General features: G+C 37.2%; 1 protein-coding gene across 4 annotated transcripts in view; it reads right to left on the bottom strand.

Annotated features, from left to right (window-relative positions):
- Positions 1-19,597, bottom strand: part of ZNF385B (zinc finger protein 385B) — a 417,917-nt gene that overhangs the window by 286,725 nt on the left and 111,595 nt on the right. For 2 of the 4 annotated variants that reach the window (XM_029225782.1, XM_029225784.1), the window contains exon 1: positions 5,452-6,247. The exons of the other annotated variants lie outside the window; for them this stretch is intronic. In XM_029225782.1, coding sequence (XP_029081615.1) covers positions 5,452-5,476 — 25 coding nt within the window. In that variant the 5' untranslated portion in view covers positions 5,477-6,247. Of the gene's footprint in view, positions 1-5,451; positions 6,248-19,597 lie in introns of those variants that run through there. 4 annotated transcript variants of the gene reach the window in all.

Below are 19,597 nucleotides of genomic sequence, written 5' to 3'. Positions count from 1 at the left end.
AAGAAATACCACCTTGACTTCCTGGAAGAAACAGAAGGTTTCTGGATATAAAGCCATTTCCTCTATCATATTCTAAAAAATCAACACTACCAAAGAATGAATCAGAGAAAAAAAATAGAACTAGAATTACCATAGATCTCCAAGTGAAATTCACACACCAATTTTGAAATGTCAGCAAAAACATGTTCAGCTAAATGCCCCAGTGGCGTTGCAGACTCCCTGGATGGAATAAGACAGAAGTCTCCTCACTCTGACAGAACAGTCATTCCCTGCGGGAGACATCTATTTATTACTCAATTGCCATTTGCAAAGAAAATATAGCTATTGAATAATATCACCTTTTAGGAAATTAAGAGAATTGGAGTCTGTCAAACTACTAGCAACTTTTACTCACCCACCAGTGCCTTTTCTAAAAATGAGAACAATTTCAAAGAAAAAAATGTTTTTTGAAGATATTTAGTGAAGAAAGTTAGATTATGGATTCACATTGGTATTTTGCCATAACAAACAGACCACGCAGACAGATAGCACTGATATAAGTAGGAGGACATTGGAGCTGATATGGAGACTAGAGTGATATTTAAGGTAAGGAGGAATCAGAATCTTTTCCCAAAGAGTACAATTTAGATACCAGAAATAGGCCACCAATATTATTTGAAATAATTAGAAGTAATGCATAACACAGTAACATTTATGACTAGGCAAAAATAGAAAACAGATTGATGATGGGAAGCAAAAAAAAATATCTTTTGAGATCCAAAATAATCAGATTGAAATAGCGGTATACCATGAATACACGTGAAAAAACTGGAAGTAAATTGTCGTTTGTCCTAGGACAACAGACATTGAGAAATTAACTAGATCATGGGGGCAAGGGAGTTACCATTTAACTGAAAGAAGATATGATTTACTAAACAGTTCTTTATTGGGCTAGCAGAGTTCATCCATTTCTAAAACTTGGGTTAATTGCTCTCACACTCAACTGATCCGTTTGGGCTCAAAATAGGTTTCCTAGTCTGACATGTCACGCGACTGACACAGGGAGAACTGAGGTGGCATTTTAGACTGGGTACAAAAAGGGTATCTTGAAGAAATTACTCCAAACGTTACCTCTACCCTGCTGTCGAATCATCTGCAAGGCAGCCTAACACAAAATTCTGCTACAGTATATGTGACTCAGTTCTACATGTTTTCTCTCATTTTGAGAATCAGATTATATACTGATGTCTAGTCACTCCTGTTGGGGATATTTACAAAAACAGTGGTGGGGGGGAGGGAGGTATTAAGAAGTGAAAAGAGAGAAGAAAGGTAATGGAGAAGGCTAAGTGAGCGAAGAGAATTTTACAAGACAACCTTAGGTGAGATGAAGGAAGATGAGCCTTTATTCTCCTGTGTAAGAGAGACATTCAGAGCCAAGAGAGAGTAACTCTAGGCTGGGAACAGGGTTTTTGACAAATAGCTTAGCATCTGTACAATGGGTATTATGTTAATAGATTATAAAGTTTTAATAAGAACTCAATAAAGACCTGTCTATAAATATTTTGATACTTTATGAGGCATATAGTAGGTCCACAATAAATGTGATCTCCATTCTGTTTTACTCAGCTGTGTTACACTGAATAATCCAAGCGTCCTTCTAAGTCAAGTTTGCAAGTTACTCTGCCTCCCTGAGAAACCTAGGAAATGGCAGTCAAAAGATATGAGTCCTAAAATCGAAAGGGTAATGAATATTGAATAAAATCCAGATGGAGCGGGGAGGCAGCATTGAGGGAGGGACTTCTCATTATGCATCTTAACTACAACAAAACAAAATTAATTTATAAGCATCTCAAACCTACTGAGGGAGAAAAATCCTGAAAATGTTCTAGTTGGCAAGGGGTGGTAACAATCGGAAATTAATTGTACAATTCTCATGATTTATTTAAAATGTTACTGACAGCTATTATTTAATGTGCTGCCTTTATTATTTTATCTCAGTAATTACGAGGAGGCTCTCATATCCTTGCTCATGATTTCTGCTCTGTCAATCCTATTTTTTATACCATTTTAAGTTTCTCAAATGGAAACATTCTTATCATAGGAGTTTCCTGGCATAAACTCGAACAGTAGGAATCGACCGCTTTTACAGAAAAGTGAAGCCTCCATTTTAGCTTTGGTAGACCCGATTTTCTAGGTAATAATTCGAGACTCAATTTCTTATATAGAAACTAGGTAGGGTTCACATATTAAATACAGGACACTAACTCAAATTCGAATTTCAGCTAAACAACGAATAATTTTTAGTGCAAGAATGTCCCAAATATTTAATGGGACATACTTATATTAAAAAGTATTCATCACCACAGCAACATACCTCAAAATAAACAACAGAGTATATAGATAGTCCAAACTAATTACTGAATGTATGCAATGGGAAAGCTCAATGAACTTGGAGAGTACTTTGATTTTTGTAATCATGTTTCTCAACTAAAGCAGGCTTACTATATCTGCTCTATTTCATAACTAATCATTTTTAAAATCTGCTGAAGGAAACTATAGATTGTTATCTCTTGATATAAAAGTGAACAGATGCAGGTACATCCCTGAGATTCATGAGAATCTCACATCCTCATGAAAACTTTCTAAATCCTACTTCTTGTGAAAGAGAAATTGCTACTAAGACTTCAGGCAGCTATGCTAAATTATCCTTCATTTCCTCTAGTGAATTTTCCATGATCTATTTAATATGACAAGTTTCACTATTCTAAGAGAATTCTGACATTCTAAAACTTTTTTAAAGTTTTCATTTACTAAACACATTATATCATCAGGAATTTCAAAGAGAAAACATCTCAATGCCCTTCTAACCTTCTAATTCTCAACTCACAAACCCAATTTGTTTCATGGGCTTTGGGGAAGTAAGAAATATGAGATACTTATTTAAGTCAGAATCTAAAATGAAATACCCCTAACCATCTGATGATGACTTGTGACATGAATTCCCAAAGGGACAGAAGAAAAATAAGTTGTTTAAAATTATGCTTCATCTAAAAACAGAAAATCTTCTAATTATAATGGCACATAATATGTCCCTGCATTTCAATAAAAAACATTTTATCTTGAATCCTTAATCATGCGAAATTGCTTAACCTAGGCAACGATCCAAGGATTAACAAGAAAAAAAATCATGAAATTCAAGATTTCCGAAGTGTTTTCAGTTCCCCTGTCAAAGCCATATGAAAGAAAAAGTATAATAGTACCATTTCAACATGCTCCCTAATCTACATGTATAGATTTATTTCCGCCATGCAAAGAATAAACATAAGAATAAATATTTCATTAAATGTCTTGGGAGTTAATTTTGATCACCTCTACTTCAAAATGCATTATGACTGGCAAAACTTTCAACAAGGGTTATTTTCTGATGGAAAGAAAAGGCTAAGTAAAACATTCTCACCACATTTGCATATACATTTCATCTATTATCACTGTGGAAACAAAAACTATTTTTAATATTTCTATAATTTTAGCATTTGAGAACTTTTACTTTTCAAGATGAGGCAGTTGTATGAAAGGAGACATTTTAAAAAATTTTTAATGTATATTCAGACTATTTAATTTTATTCCTTAACTAAACTTCCTCATAGCACATATATGTATAATGAAGTATGGGTGTTTTATATCAACTATACAATATATAAAAGCCTTACACTCTCTCCCACCGTGCTCTAGGATGCATTAACAAACAAGGAGATAAGCCTAATGATGAATTACACAATATGGTCAGCACTAATAGAATGGTTTTCTACAAATGCATTGCAAAAAGATGAACAAATACTTTGCATTTCGGAACACAGTTATTTTGATGTCACATGTCAAGTAAGATCCAAAGTGGTAAATGTTAGCAACTTTAAATCTGTTGGTCCTGGATCAAACAGCATAAAGGAACTTTAGAGAAACGACAGTGCATTCAGGAAGGTAGACTGGGTTGGAGCTAAGAGTCTCTTCTTGAGGGTCTAATTAGGTCCTCCCCCTCCCTCTGCTTTTTAAAAATTTATCTCATAGAGACACCTTAGCAGAAGCTATCAGCTTTGACAGAACACCGAAATCATGGTAGTGAACCATAAATTGACCATTACCATAAAAAGAGCTGCTAAATGAGAAACCATGTGCTTAGTATAAAACTAATTTCATGCTTTCAAAAGCACACAGTGGCTTCTAGCAAGATAGTGGCCCTGGGACTTGCTGAGACAGATTGGCGAACGCAAATGGTTTGCTCCTGATGCGTCTGCTTAGCCAAGCTTTACATGTACTGGCAGTAAGCGGGGTTCTCGAATCTTCTGTCAAACAAATACACACTTATCTATAACTTTAGAGCTGAAAGCTATAAAACAGCTGCCTCAAATAAATTTAGCAGGAAAACACATATACACACATACGCACACACACTGCACACACATATATATACATACCCCATGTGCCACGCTAGCTTCCAATCAAATAAAAATAGACTTCTCTGCAGACCTAACATACCAAGCAGGCACTTAATAAGCATACTGTTATCGAATACATCATAACTCTCACAGTCCTTTCTTCTTTAGAAACAGCTTCTCATCACGTAGGAATTAGAGTTTAGAAGAGCCTAAGCAAGAGGACTCCATCTACTTGGAAGCTAACTTTGAGTCTGCCCTTATCAGGCTGGCTTTCAAATACTCTATGCTTATAAAGCCACATCAGACCTGTCTGGGCATGATGATCTAGTCGTTTAACTCCCCAGATGAGTGTCAGTATTTTATTTACATTTAAATGATAAAATCTACTACATTTAAACGTCACATCTAATTAAAACATGCCGTATGAAGAAATGCTTCTAATTTTATCCTCCTCTCGTTTAGGATACCATCTCTGGAAATCAATTACTGTAGGCTGTCCAGTGCATGACAGGTCATAACTTTTAATTATTAATAATGTCAAGCTTAACAAGGTATCAACTCCAATATGTAATCTATTTCACTTACTTTCTTACTTATCTCATAAACATCAGTTGTTTCCTGCTATATATTTTTCACATCAGAGATTCTACAAAGTACCTTTAGTTCATAGCCTTTTTTATATACCTGAAGCACATAATAACACTGCTAACTGCCTACTTTTAGTAATGATAGCAAATAACATAATATCACTGACTTGTTCTGAATGTTTAAAATGCAAAGGAAGTCACCTACTGGTAAGATGTCCTCGGCAAACAGCTAGCACAGAATGAAAAGAATGCTATTACATCAATTTAAGGAGTTACTTCCCCCCAAAATTAAAGAATCACAGATTTTGCTCTTCACTGTTGCCCCTTCAGATCTGTCAGTACAACATGATAAACACAATTGACAACTCCACAGGATTCAACACAGCATTCGAAAGAATCTGCTCCTGACACCCCAGATCCCGGCGTCCAAGTTTTAGAATAAAAATGCTCACCTCTGCTATGAAGTCCACTCCACATCCTGGCAGGGCTTTCACCGGCTTCAAAAGCAACCAAGTTGGATAAACAAAACTTCCAGGATGTGACCAGTGTAATGCACGGGGCTACGGAGACTTGGCTCCAGCCCTGATTATCTGTGTGACAGTACCACGCTATGTCAGTGCAGCTCCAAACCTTCCCAGATGCTGGCTTGTTGCACTGCTCATTGAAAATCCTTTACACGCTGGCAACATTTTAGGGAAGGACAAGCACACTCTGAGTCATTTGTAAAGAAAGCAGAGCAATTTCAATTCTATATCTCCATGCGTGCTGAAACCAGAAGCACTGTCAACCTACAAGTCTGAGGTGGATTTACACCGAGAAACAGGCAACCTAAGCCTTCATTATCAATGCATGAAATCAGCCACTGTGATCAAATTCAAGCAAACCACAAGAAGGATATGATTATGAAAGGCTCCACAGATTTAGCACCAAACCTTGTGGAATGAAGAATCGTCTATTGAAATTGTGTAAATGTTAAAAATAGCTCTGGCTTTTCAACAATGAGCAGAATACAGAGAAGAAATCAGCAGTCTATGTTATAAGGACCTATCAAAAAAGCTACAAAAACCAAAATAGCTATAGGTCCCTGGGACTCTTCTATAGACAAATGAAATCACTAGAGGCTATTACAATTGTAACAAAAAAATTCCATATATTTGACACAGATGTCCATTAAAGAGCAAGTTAAATATCTGTTAACCCGTGAGCGCCTGTCCCTAAACTAAAATAATAATGATAGTAAAAATGTGCAGGGCTATGCTAGCACCAGGGCAAAATACTATCAATTTTACTCTAAGATGAATTCCTAAATAATAAGAGTTTAAATGTATTTATTTTGTGTAACAAGAAAATAGACGGACAAGGTAGAGAATATTTTTAACCACATAGTCTTTCACTGCTTACTATTTTTTAAAACATCTACAGCTCAATAAATCCATACACCCCTGCTCCAGCCACTCCCAAATTTATACCTTTACCTTTCACCATTCTTCCTCTTTTATACTAAAATATAAGATTCATGAGCCAGTTGAGATGTCTTAAAAAGGCACAAGGTAGCTAAATCCCAGAAAGTAGCAGCAATGATTTGAGATCACAAAATACAGAGCTTCGACATGTGCATGAAAAGTGCAAAGCAACAGGGACATAAAACATTTATCAAAAAATCACAAAAATAACTGGGAGAAATTCCTAGTAGGCAGCATTGACAAAGCACATATTTAAGGTTCTACTCATATTTGTTTTTAGGTTTTAGGTTTTACGTTCTCATTGAGACTCTAAAGGCAGAGCTAATCAGGATCCAATAAATACAATTCCTGATTTGAGGATCTTCTATAAATGACTGTGTATGTTTTAGTCATTTATAAATGACTGTACAGTTTTAGTAATACTAGTAGCTCTTAGGTGTAGATACATTTAGTAGTATCTACAATCTAAAACATCTGTGTAAAAATAAGAACTATGCCACAACACATTTACATAACACAGCATTTTGGAGCAACATTAAACATGGCACTCCTGTGGGTATTCTCCTGATGTCCCTCAGTGTGGAACTGACTCCTTACAGGACACTAGTTGGATTCCTTTCCTTGAAGATAGTTATAGACATATATGAGTGGAGATGCACACAAGCGTGTGTGTGTGTGTGTGTGTGTGTGTGTGTGTGTGTGTGTGTACATACACCCACATCATAGGAGAATGTACTAAACCTTTGTGGTTACTTTTGCTGCCTGAATTCCATTCATTTAGTGCCTCAGGAAGCTCCTAGGAAACAATTTGAATGCATTTTGAGAAATGGCATTGGGTATCACTCATTCAGAAATTGCTCCATGTTTTCTCTCTCTCTTTTTCTGTACTTTTCTTGTCTGAGAAAATAGTCTGTGAGAGATTGTGTGCCTAAAACTCTTATTATTATTATACATGCAGCTTCCTAGTAATAAGATAAAACTTTAAAATGAAACTATAATATTTGATTATAGGTCCTTAATCCCTTATCTAAAACCCCTAGTGCCAGATGCATTTCAGAATTCACATGCTTTCAGATTTTAGAAAGATAATACTCTGCGTATACTGTGAATTATATAATGCCTCAAGTAAAGTCTAGGGCAAAAGCCTATAATCAGACATATTAACAGTTCTGCAGCAAAATACTTGCATATTCAGACTAGATGGGATAAAGACTATTATTAACCCCACACACATCAGTTCAGGTCAGGTTTTGCCATCAATATAAATTACAAAACCTTCTGATTTTCAGAGCTTCTTGGATTTTGGAAATTACAGGTAAGAGATTATAGACCTGCAGAAATGTTTACCTAAACTGTTGTAAGGTTATGGATTGGAAAATAATACCTTACCTTGGCAAGTGTTCTCTGGCTTGGCAAGAGATCTGGAGATGAGCATTGCTTTAACAGGATAGGCAGAAAAACCACAAGAAGGTGCTATTAAAACTGAGACATAAAGTACAGCAGAGATGCAGCTATAATGCAAGATGACAAAACTAGGGCGTGGCAATGGAAGGTAAGAAGAAGGCATCCAGAATTATTGTGTCAAGACATAACAAAACATAATGATGAAAATATCAACCACTCACTGATTACCTACTTTATACCCAGTAATGTGAAAGGCACTTGACATAAATATTTCTTTTAGCAACCTACTTTATAATTTTCAAAAGGATATTTTAAAAGAAAAATGTGTTTTCAGAATGAGGCATAAAACATTGGGTTATCTCACCCTCTTCTCATTGTATCCCAAAGCAAAACATCCACAATGGTTTTTAAACATCACATGTGAGAATGTCAGAAACAAAGAAAAAAAAATAAGCTTCACCTTTTGAAGTAAAGGTCCATATTTTATTTTTATATACTATTTGGTGTATGAGTTCTTTAAAATCACTTATAGAAAAAGAAAATAATACAATTTACCATCAATATTCAAACTGAATAACATTAAAACCCATTTTAAAAATATATTCTTAAGACACGTGACTATTATGTTGTATTTACCTGGAGTTTTCCTATATTTCCCAAATAAATACTTTTTAATATGAAGTACATTGAAGAGCATTAACACAGCAAAGTATTGATGTTGGACTTAAGACTTCAGACCTACAGAATATTCACATCTTCTAAGAGATCTTCTCAAAAAATAAAAAGTTGCAGGAAGGATAGGTCTAGAGATCTAACATACAGTATGATGACTAGAGTTAATAATACTGTACTGAATACAACTGACCCTTGAACAATGCCAGGGTTAGGGGCGCTGACCCTCCGCACAGTGGAAAATCCAAACATAAGTTATAGTCGGTCCTCCTTATCTGCAGCTCATTTATATCTGAGGCTCCTCATGTCCACAGTTCCTCTGTATCCACACTCAACCAACAACAGATTGTCTAGTACTGTAGTATTTACTATTGAAAAGAACCTGTGTGTAAGTGGACTCGTGCAGTTCAGACCTATGTTGTTCGAGGGTCAAATGTACCAGAAATTTGCTAAGAAAGTAGATTTCAATCACCACACACAAAAGAAGTGATTATATGAGGAGATGGATATATTAATTAGCTTGACTGAAGTAATCATTTCACTATGTAAATGTATATCCAATCATCATATTGAACACCTTAAATATATACAACTTTCATTAAAGAAATTTTAAAACTGTAGGTACCCTCCCCCCAAATAAGAGCATTTCTTGAGAGCCTTTTGGGACCCAGACTTGCAGTGGGGAGGAGTCCTAGGGGTGTTTGTGAGAACAATGGTCTTCCTATTTGCTGTACAAAGAAGAACGGAATACGTGGCTCTAATGTTAGTTCGTAGCATATGATCACAAAGTCACATTCCATGTGAAGAAGGAAAGTGCATTTATTCATTTGACAGTACAACATAACCTGGTGAGCTTTATCTTTAGCAACCAAAATAGTGCCCTGGTGGTTTGATGAAATTCTTGCAACTTCTAAAAGTAACTGATTATCTAGAGTCAGGAACTCCCTGGGAATAAAATTAACATCTCTTTATACCTTTTACATCATGTCCACATAAGAAAAGATAAACTTCCAGAATCTGCAGGCCAAGATCTCTGAGTTGCAAGGAAGGCTCACCAGAGGCAGCCTCTTGAAATGAAGTGGGCCAATGTGATGCAAATGCCATCATACTCAGCCCCTAAAAAAATACAATAACCAGACCACCCAGTTCCTCCAAACTCCTCATATGATCAGGAGAAAAGCAAACATGTTTCGCAGCTTGCCTAAGAACCAGATCCAGAAAAACCGTAAGTGCCAAGGATGAACACCCATCCCGTGGTCAGTTGTAACACTGTACGAGGATGCCTAACTTGGAACAATGCCCAACAACCTCCTTGGCTGGGATGCTGCCGAGTATGAAAGTAGAACTCCTGTATGAAAAAAGGTGGTCAATCAGTGACAACACACTCATCCCACGGTGAGAATCTGAACTCAATAATGTTAAGTTTCTGTTGAGCCAGCTACTGAAAGCCTTTCTCCCTTAGATAAGCTTAAAATAGGTAACGCTTCTATTCTAAGACACCTATATTTTAAGTGTGCCTTTGATGATTCAAATCACTCAGCCACCCAGACACTTACCATGATTGTCTTTAAATTTTTAAATCTTAAATTTTAAAATCTTAAATGTTTAAGAGCTAAAAACCAAGATTTGATGTAAAATAACATTTGTCTGTTAATAAATACGATACATGTAAAAGTTCATAGTCCAAAGTATTCTTAAAGCAAAAGACTATCTGCTCTTCACTAAAATAGGGCCAAGCCCTCCTTTTAATTCTTTGTTTCAAACTCCTTTATATATCAATTCCTTAGAGCTCTGGGCTTATATAATCAACACCCTTCTTTAACGCTTTTACACCACATGTACAGAATACAGAGCTGTTCTATAAGGACTTTTTCAGGTGACCTTAGGGGTAGTTCTAGATTTCTGACACCATCCATAATGGCTAGGCTCTATCTCAAAGCATTTTGGGGGGTTGGAGTTATAACTTGAGGCTTCATCCTATTTCCATATTGCTGTATTCTCTCTCATTCATAAGGAATTTCAACCTCAATAAGCCCTGCAATATAAATCTCAGTTGAATTTACCTGGGGAGTACAGATAAGGGGCACTAACTCTATTCTTGTTTGGAAGAATAAAATTAGGATTTTGCAAAATGCTTAGAAACTTACAGTGATCAATACTGGATAAGACAAAGAGGGGGAAAAGTAGATATATATTCCTTCTACTGTGTCATCATTGGGTCTGAATTATTCCAAGAGGTAATTCCTGTGTTCTCTCAAAAGGATCTGGGATTATACCAAGGAAATCAAATGCTCTATTTTCAATGATCTCATTTGGTATATTTTGACCAAGACTTTTCCCCTCTGAGTCTTCTTAGAAAACTATAGGCAGTTATATGGGCTCTATCTAATAAATGAGCTACATAATAATTCTTCCATGAAAAGATTTTTATGGACTTATAAGAGGTCTAGGGAAATAAGTGCATTGTAAATAATCTAACCCACCTGCCTCCACACTGAAATGCTTTATCTACCTAGTGCACTTACTGGTAGAAACTGATACTCACTGATACATCGATGATTTGTTATACTTTCACCATGGTACTTATATTTTGCAAAAGATTTCTTGGTTAAATTATAAGTGGCACACTGACTCAACAGAAATGAAGCAAAAGAAAGTATTTTAAACCATATGTTTCTACAGCAAAAGTAAAAGATATTATATTGATGAATTCTAGCCCTATCTCTGCATCTATCACACAAACTTAAGTTTGCATCATTAACCCTCTGTGTTTGTATTTAATATCTCTTAAAATGGACTATAATTTTTTCCAGACAAGGGGAAACATTAAGGTATTTAAGTTGTAGGTTTAATTCCTGAAAACTGGAGAAAAATCTCCCCTACCCTTTCCTCTCTCTCTCTCCCTCCCTCTCTCCCTCTCCCTCTCTCCTCTCTCTCTTTCTCTCTCCTTCTCCCTCTCCCCCCTCCCTCTCTCCTCTCTCTCTTTCTCTCTCCTTCTCCCTCTCGCTCCCTCTCTCTCCCCTCTCTCTCCCTCTCCTCTCTCCTCTCTCTCCCTCTCCCTCCCTCCCTCCCTCTCCCCTCTCCCTCTCTCCTCTCGCGCTCTCTCTCTCTCTCTCTCTCTCTCTCTCTCCCTCTCTCCTCTCTCTCTCTCCCTCTCCCTCTCTCTCACACATACACACACACAAACACCCTGATACCTCCCCTATATATTCTACCTAAGGCATAGAAGATGCTCAAAAAAAGTCTGTCAAATGAATATGTTCCTGCCCACACACATTCTCACCTCTTTGTATTTCTTTGCCTTCCATACTCATTAATAAATTCCAGCAAATGTGGTGGGATTAGGAATAAGGCAAGTATCTTATTTTCAGTATACCTGTGGCACCATCTTGTGGTAGATCTACAGTGTTGCAGTTTCAAGCTTAATTTCCAAGTTCAAAAATGTCTGAGAAAATGCTTTTGAGGATAAATTTTACATTTTAAATATATATGAGATGCAGCATAAGAAATCTGGCTTATGTATTTTAATAACCCACATACATTTTTTAATAGTCTTAATACCTATCACAATGCCCTGACCCTAGAAGCTGTTTCTTGAATGTAGAATAGGAATGAGAATTAGAGAACATTAGAAAGGAAGGGGAAAAAACCAGCTGAAGATCCTGGAGGCATCAAAGAGAAGCACAGAATATGGCAGCAAAGAAAAGTACACAGTATAAAATGCTCCAGCTGACAACCCATTTTCAGATCTTGCCCTCCATTCCCACCTCCAAACCATTACGTCCACTTCCCGTTGCAAAACCCATCCTTACTTTCTCCCCTTTGTCCCCACAGTGTCCTCAACTTAAAATCTACTCAAATTCAGTTCAGAATCCCTAAGGCCAAATGAAAGATGCCACGTCTCACACCAAGACGCAGAGTCTATTTTTCTACCAGTTGAATTTGTCGTGGTCTTGTGACCAGCTCTGACCAAAAGAACACAGTGGCTGCAGCTTCTGCTCTTGCTGTCCAGCAATGCTGCTCTGTGACCCATGTGTGATTGAAGCCTATCTAACCTTGTCCAGCAGGAGAGTCTACTGGCGAGAATGACCCAGCCTGCAGCCAGCATCAACTGTTAGATGTTGTGTGCATGAGGCCACCTGAGACCATCCAACCCAGATGAGGTGCCAGCTGCCTGCAGCTGCGTGACTGACCTCCAGTGAGTCCCGGACGAGAACCACCTAGCTGACACCAGCCCCAATCTCTGACCCACAGAATCATGATTCAAATTTAAAAATGTAAAAAAAAAAAATTCTAAAGGCTTCTGCCAACCTTCGCAAATTCTCTGGTCTTTCTAATCCTCTCACTCAGTTTCAGGCACGTCTCAGCTCTTTAGACATGTCAAGCTTTTTCTCAATTTAAGATTTTAAACATTCCCTTTACTCCCTTTGAATCACTTTTCTCCACTCTCTTTGCTTGATTAGCTCCTGTTTAATCTTAAAAGATTAACTTTAAATGAGATTAGAAATTTGGAATAAATTGAAGGTGGGAGAGAAAATGGGCATTTTAGTTAGTATACAAATGGAAAAAATCAAACACTGAAAATAAGGAAAAAATCCTGAATTCTTTTCATTTTTACTTTGTGAAGAATTTATTGTAAAAAAATTATGAGAGGTAATATATAGAGAAAGATGGATCTTAGATTTTGAATTTTTTTGTGTGGCCTTAGGAAAGGGCTCCAAATCTCTCTTACTCTTGGTGTCTTTATCTATGTGAGGATAGTCATACATATCCTGTTGAGTTTTGAGGCCTAAAGCCATTATTTCAATCTTTTCATGATAACCTCTATCTCCAGTGCACCTCAGATCAAGTGCAGATGTGTCTCTCTTGCCACAATTCAACAGAACCTCCATGCTCTTGGCCTGATCTCACATGTACCATCCATTGCCAAAGGCAGGATCACAGGTCACCCCCTAAGAGAGAATCCCTTGCCATTCTGAGAAAATATGGATCCTTAAAGCCCCAGAATAAAATCAATCCTCCCCCCTATAATCCTTGGGGCAGTTTGATTCTCCATGACAGATACATACCTTTCCTAAGGACACAAGGAGAACAAAATGTCAAGTTAACGTTTATTACTTTATCTGGTGATTTACCTGCTTCTGATTGGAAGGGGGAGAATCATGTATCACTGAATGAGATGTGGGGAAGTCCTCTGAACAGTAAAAGCCAGTCTTACCACATAAACATGCTACAGCCAGAGAGAACTGAAGGCCCCGGTTTTCTGATTCAACTTGCACATCAGGTACATTCTCTGTGCAGAAGTAACCTATAAGCACACACCAGGCAAATTCTGTCCCTCCCAGCTGATGTCTATAGATGGGAGGCAATAACACCATGGTGAGGAATCAGGCTGCAGAACTAGGCTGCCATGTTCCAAATCCTAGCCTTGCCTCTTTCGGCTACTACCTAACCTCTTTATTCCTCATTCACATTGTCCATTATAATAATAATACCTTCCTCACAAATCTGCTGAGAGGCTTCAAATGAGATAACCTCCACAGCGCCATACCTGGCACAAGGTAAGGCCACATTGACTCACATAACCACAGCCTTTCAGTCTACCTTCACTGTTTTTATGATACTGTAGGAGGTGCAGAGTTGCTTAGAAAGCTCTCAGGAGGGGTGGGGATTGGTTGATGGGGCTGGGTGGCTATATCATTCTATTTCCATGACATCATCCCTCTTTTTCCATGGGTCAGTGGATGCCCCAGAGGAAGACAGGAGCATGAGGTCACCTTTCCCTTCCCTGACCATTTCCCAATTACAAATTTATTTAAAGTAAGAAGCTCCTGGGACTTCCCTGGTGGTGCAGTGGTTAAGAATCCACCTGCCAATGCAGGGGACACGGGTTCGAGCCCTGGTCCGGGAAGATCCCACATGCCGCGGAGCAACTAAGCCCGTGAGCCACAACTGCTGAGCCTGTGTGCTGCAACTACTGAAGCCCACGTGTCTAGAGCCCGTGCTCCACAACAAGAGAAGCCACCACGATGAGAAGCCCACACACCGCAATGAAGAGTAGCCCCCACTCGCTGCAACGAGAGAAAGCCCATGCACAGCAACGAAGACCCAATGCAGCCAAAAATAAATAAATAAAATTAATTAATTAAAAAAAAAAACCTTGATGCTAAAATAAATAAAGAAGCTCCTTTTCTGGGTATAAATCCTCCTCCGTTCGGTTAGTGTTGTCAAAGTGTGATTTTTGGACCAGGAGCTTCCACATCATCTGGGAACTTGTTAGAAATGCAACTTCTCAGGCTTCACCCCCTGGCCTACTGAATCAGAAACTATGAAATTGGAGCCCAGGACTTTGCATTTCAACCCACCCTCCAGGTGATTCTGATGCACGCCAAATTTTGAGAACCACTGGGTTAAATTATCAGTCATTAATGCATCCAATTTCTCTAAATTTCTTAAATTCAGATCCATCTCAGAGAATGAGAATGGTGATTGGAATAGGGATGGTGGAGAAATATTATAGCGATGGGCACTCAGGATAAAGAATAGGTCTCAGCCTTTGACAGCAGAGGGCAGGATGAGGGTCACTAGCCACTCTAGAGAGAAAATGAATGTGGTCCATTTTGTCCGGAATTGGGAAGCTGTGTGTGGGTTATGGAAAATAATCTCTGTGCATTTGGGAGGTAACCTGGGCAAATAGTACCTAAGCTAGGATGTCTGGACTTGCTGGGGAGGCTTCTGGTTGATGAAAACCAGAGTAGGATATAAAGAGAACTCAGGAGAGCTCTGAATCACAGCTGTCGCTGATTTGTTTTTACATGTGTGTTTGAGCAGCTGTGTTTTTCCTATGCCTCTGATCCCATGGGACAAGGATGACTCTTCTCCCTCTTCCAGCTCCTTTCTTTATAGTTTGCCAAACGTTCCTCCTTTGCCCCCACTCATACTCATTCCAATAAGAATAAACTATTTATAGTTTATCCCAACATGCATTTTTTACATTGCTGTCCCCTCTACCTGGAATGCTGTTTTTCCTTGAATAACTTGAAACTCATTTTTTAAAATTCACTGCAAATATCACCTCCTCTAGGAAGCCTTCTCTGATCTTCATAAAGTTGACCATCCCTTTCTCTGTGCCACATTTACTTTATATGTAGATCATCATTGTTCTTAGCATATCATTGTCATTCATTTATTTATATATCTGTCCTCTCTCGACACTTAAGAGATTGTATTTTTCTAATCTCTGTAGACACTTGATAATTTTTAAAAAGCAAAACCCCAAAATTTGTGTTCATTACCATATCTGATAATGCTACCAGAATACAGGTGTTTTAGGTGGTACCTTTATTATGAATTTTTAACTGAGATTTTTATTGAGATAATTAGAGATTCACATGCAGTTGTATGAAATAATACAGGGAGTTCCACTGAACACTTTGTCCATCTTCCACTGATGGTAACATTTTGTAAAATTATAGGATAGTATCACAACCAGGATGTTGGCATGGATACAATCTACCAATCCTATGCAGATTTCCCCAGTTTTACTTGTATTCATGTGCATATGTGCGTGTGTATGTGTGTGTTTGTCACCTGTGTGGGTCGTGAATCCACCACCACAGGATCCCTCATGTTGACCTTTTATAATCACACCCACTTCCCTCCTGACACCTGTCCCCAGCCTTAACCCCCAGGAACCACTAATCTGTCCTCCACTTCTAAAATTTTGTCATTTCAAAAATGTTGTACAAATGGACTCACAGTATGTAACTTTGTGGGATTGATTTTTTTCACTTAGCATAATTCTGTAGAGATTCATCCAAGTTGTTGCAAGAATCAATAGTTCATTCCTTTTTATTATGGAGTACTATTCCATGGTATGGATGTACCACATGTTAACAATTCACCCCCCAAAAATATGCAGGTCAAATCCTGGAACCTTTGAATGTTACCTTATTTGGAAAAAGGATCTTTACAGATGTGATTGAGTTAAGAATTTTGAGATGAAGACATAATCTTGCATTATCCAGGGGTCCCTAAATCTAACTGTAAGTATCCTTATAAGAGAAAAGCAGAGGGAGGTTTGAAACAGACAGAAAAGAAGACACAGACACACAGAAGAGAAAGTGATGTGAAGACAGAGGCAGAGATTGAATTGATGCAGCCACCAGCCCAGGGATGCCCGGGCAGCCAGCAGAAGATGCAAGAGACAAGAAATGGATTCTCCCTATGTATTGCCCATGGAGGGAGTATGGCCCTGCAAATTTCAGACTTATAGACCCCAGAACTTAAAGAGGATGAATCTCTATTGTTTTAGGCTGCCAAGTTTGTGTTAATTTGTTATAGCAGCCTCAGAAAACTAATATAGAGTCGTTCATAGTTTTTGGCTATTACAAATAATGCTGCTATGAAATTCATATACAGGTTTTTGTGAGAACATATATTTTCATTTCTCTGGAATACATTCCCAAGAGTACAATTTCTGGGTCGAATGGTGATTTCATGTTTTGTCTTACAAGAAACCTCTAAACTGTTTTCTAGAAGGGGCTGTACCATTTTACATTTCCATTAGTAATGTACGAGTGATCCATTTACTCTTCAGCCTTGTCACGTTTAGTGTTGTCACTATTTCTTCTTTTAGCCATTCTGACAGGTATATTGCAAAACCTCATTGTGGTTTTATTTTGCATTTCCCTGATGACTAATGATGCTGAACATATTTTCATGCACTTATTTCTCATCTGTACATTCTCTTCAGTGAAATTTTTCTTCCTATCTTTTGCCCATTTTCTAATTGGATTGTTTGTTTGGTTTTTTTTTACTGTTGAGTTTTGATAGTTCTTTATGTACTCTAGATCCTTTGTTTGATACGTGGTTTGTACATATTTTCTACCATCTGTAGCTTATATTTTCATTCTTTTCCCATGGTATTTTACAAAGCAAAAGTTCTTAATTTTGAATGAAGTCTAATTTATCAGTTTTCCTTTTATGGATCATGCATTTGGTGTCAAGTCAGAACTCTTTGCCTAGCCCTAGGTCCCAGAGATTTTCTTCCATTTTTTCCCCTAAAAGTTTTATATTTTTATGTTTTACATTTAAATACATGATCTATTTTGGTTAATTTTTGTATATGGTATAAAATTTAGGTCAAAGTTTTTTTTTTGGGGGGGGAGGGTTGTTTTAATTTTTGCTATTGTTTTGTTTATAGATGTGTAATTGCCCCAGCACCATTTGTTGAAAAGACTATTTTTCTTTCACTGAATTGATTTTGAATTGTCAAGAGTCAATTGAGCATATTTGTGTGGATCTACAGTTCTGGATTCTGTAGTTTTTTCCATTGATCTATGCGTCTATACCGCCACAAAAAAACAAACAAAAAACAAAACCCTGGGCTTCCCTGGTGGTGCAGTGGTTGAGACTCCACCTGCCGATGGAGGGGCCGCGGGTTCGTGGCCCGGTGCGGGAAGATCCCACATGCTGTGGAGCGGCTGGGCCCGTGAGCCATGGCCACTGAGCCTGCGCGTCCGGAGCCTGTGCTCCGCAACGGGAGAGGCCACAACAGTGAGAGGCCCGCGTACCGTAAAAAATAATAATAATAAAAATAAATAAATAAATAAATAAATAAAATAAAAAACAAAACCCAGGGCTTCCCTACCGCAAAAAAAAAAAAACAAAAAAAAACCCAACAGCTTTGATTACTTCAGCTACATAGTAAGCCTTGATATTGGGTAGAGATTTTTCCTACTTTATTTCTTCTTTGTCAAGATTGTTTTAGCTGTAGGGCCTGTGTTTTTCTATATAATTTTAGATTAAGCTTGTCTATGTATACAATAAATCTTGCTAGGGTTTTGAAGGAATCTCATGAAACCTATAGATCAATTTAGGGAGAACTGACATTTTAACTATGTTGAGTTTTCCAATTCATGAATATGGTATATCTTTCTATTCATTTATGTCTTCTTTGATTTCTTTTCTTAACATTTTGTGATTTTCAGCATACAGATTCTGTACATGTTTTTTACAGTATGTATCTAAGTATTTCATTTTTGAGGCGTGATTATAAATGACATTGTGCTTTTAAGTTTCCATGTGTTCACTTTTAGTGATATATAAAGATATGCAACTGGTTTTTCTGAGTTGTCTATCCTGTAAAGTTTCATAGATTCTTTGGGATTTATATATGGACCATCATGTCATCTGCAAAGAAAGATGTTATTTCTTCCTTTACAATCTGTATGCCTTTTATTTATTTATTCTTGCCTTACTATGGTGCCTACAATTTCCAGCACTATGTCGAATAAAAGAGGTGAGAATGGACAAACTTGCTCTTGATCTCAGGGAAAAGCAGTCTTTCACCATTAAAAATGATGTTAGCTATAGACTGTTTTGTAGATGTTCTTTATTAAATTGAGGCAATTCCCCTCTATTTCTAACTTGCTGAGAGTTTTTATCAAAAATGAGTATTGGGTTTTCTCAAATGCTTTTATGGCAACAACTGATATGATCATATGATTTTCTTCTTTAGCTGTTGACATGGTATTTTATATTTATTGGTTTTCAAATGTTGAACCAGTCTTGCAAATCTGGAATAAATCCCACTTGATCATGGTGTATAATTAGTTTTACACATTGGTGGATTCAGTTTGTTGATATTTTGTTGAGAATTTTTCAGTCTAAGTTCATGAGAGATATTAGTCTGTAGTTTTCTTTTTATTTTTTATTTGTCTGCTTTTGGTATCAGGGTAACACTGACCTCATAAAATAAATTGGGAAGTGTTTCCTCCTCTTCCATTTTCTGAAAAAAATTGTGTAAAATTGATGTTCTTTAAATGCTTGGTACAGTTTTCCAGAAAAACCATGTAGATCTAGAAATTTCTTTTGGGGTGCTTTGTAATTATGAATTCAACTTATATGATCATTATAGATTGCCTTATCTTGGTTGCATTTGGTAGTTTATGGTTTCTGAACAACTGGTTCATTTTTCTAAGTTATCAAATTTCTGAACATAAGTTTTTTATAGTATTTACTTATTTTATATATATATATATATATATATATATAT

This window comes from Monodon monoceros, unplaced genomic scaffold, assembly GCF_005190385.1.
Source record: "Monodon monoceros isolate NGI ecotype Baffin Bay Population unplaced genomic scaffold, NGI_Narwhal_1 Super_Scaffold_16, whole genome shotgun sequence".
Taxonomy (NCBI): Eukaryota; Metazoa; Chordata; class Mammalia; order Artiodactyla; family Monodontidae; genus Monodon; species Monodon monoceros.
This window is presented reverse-complemented; position numbering and strand designations above follow the sequence as displayed.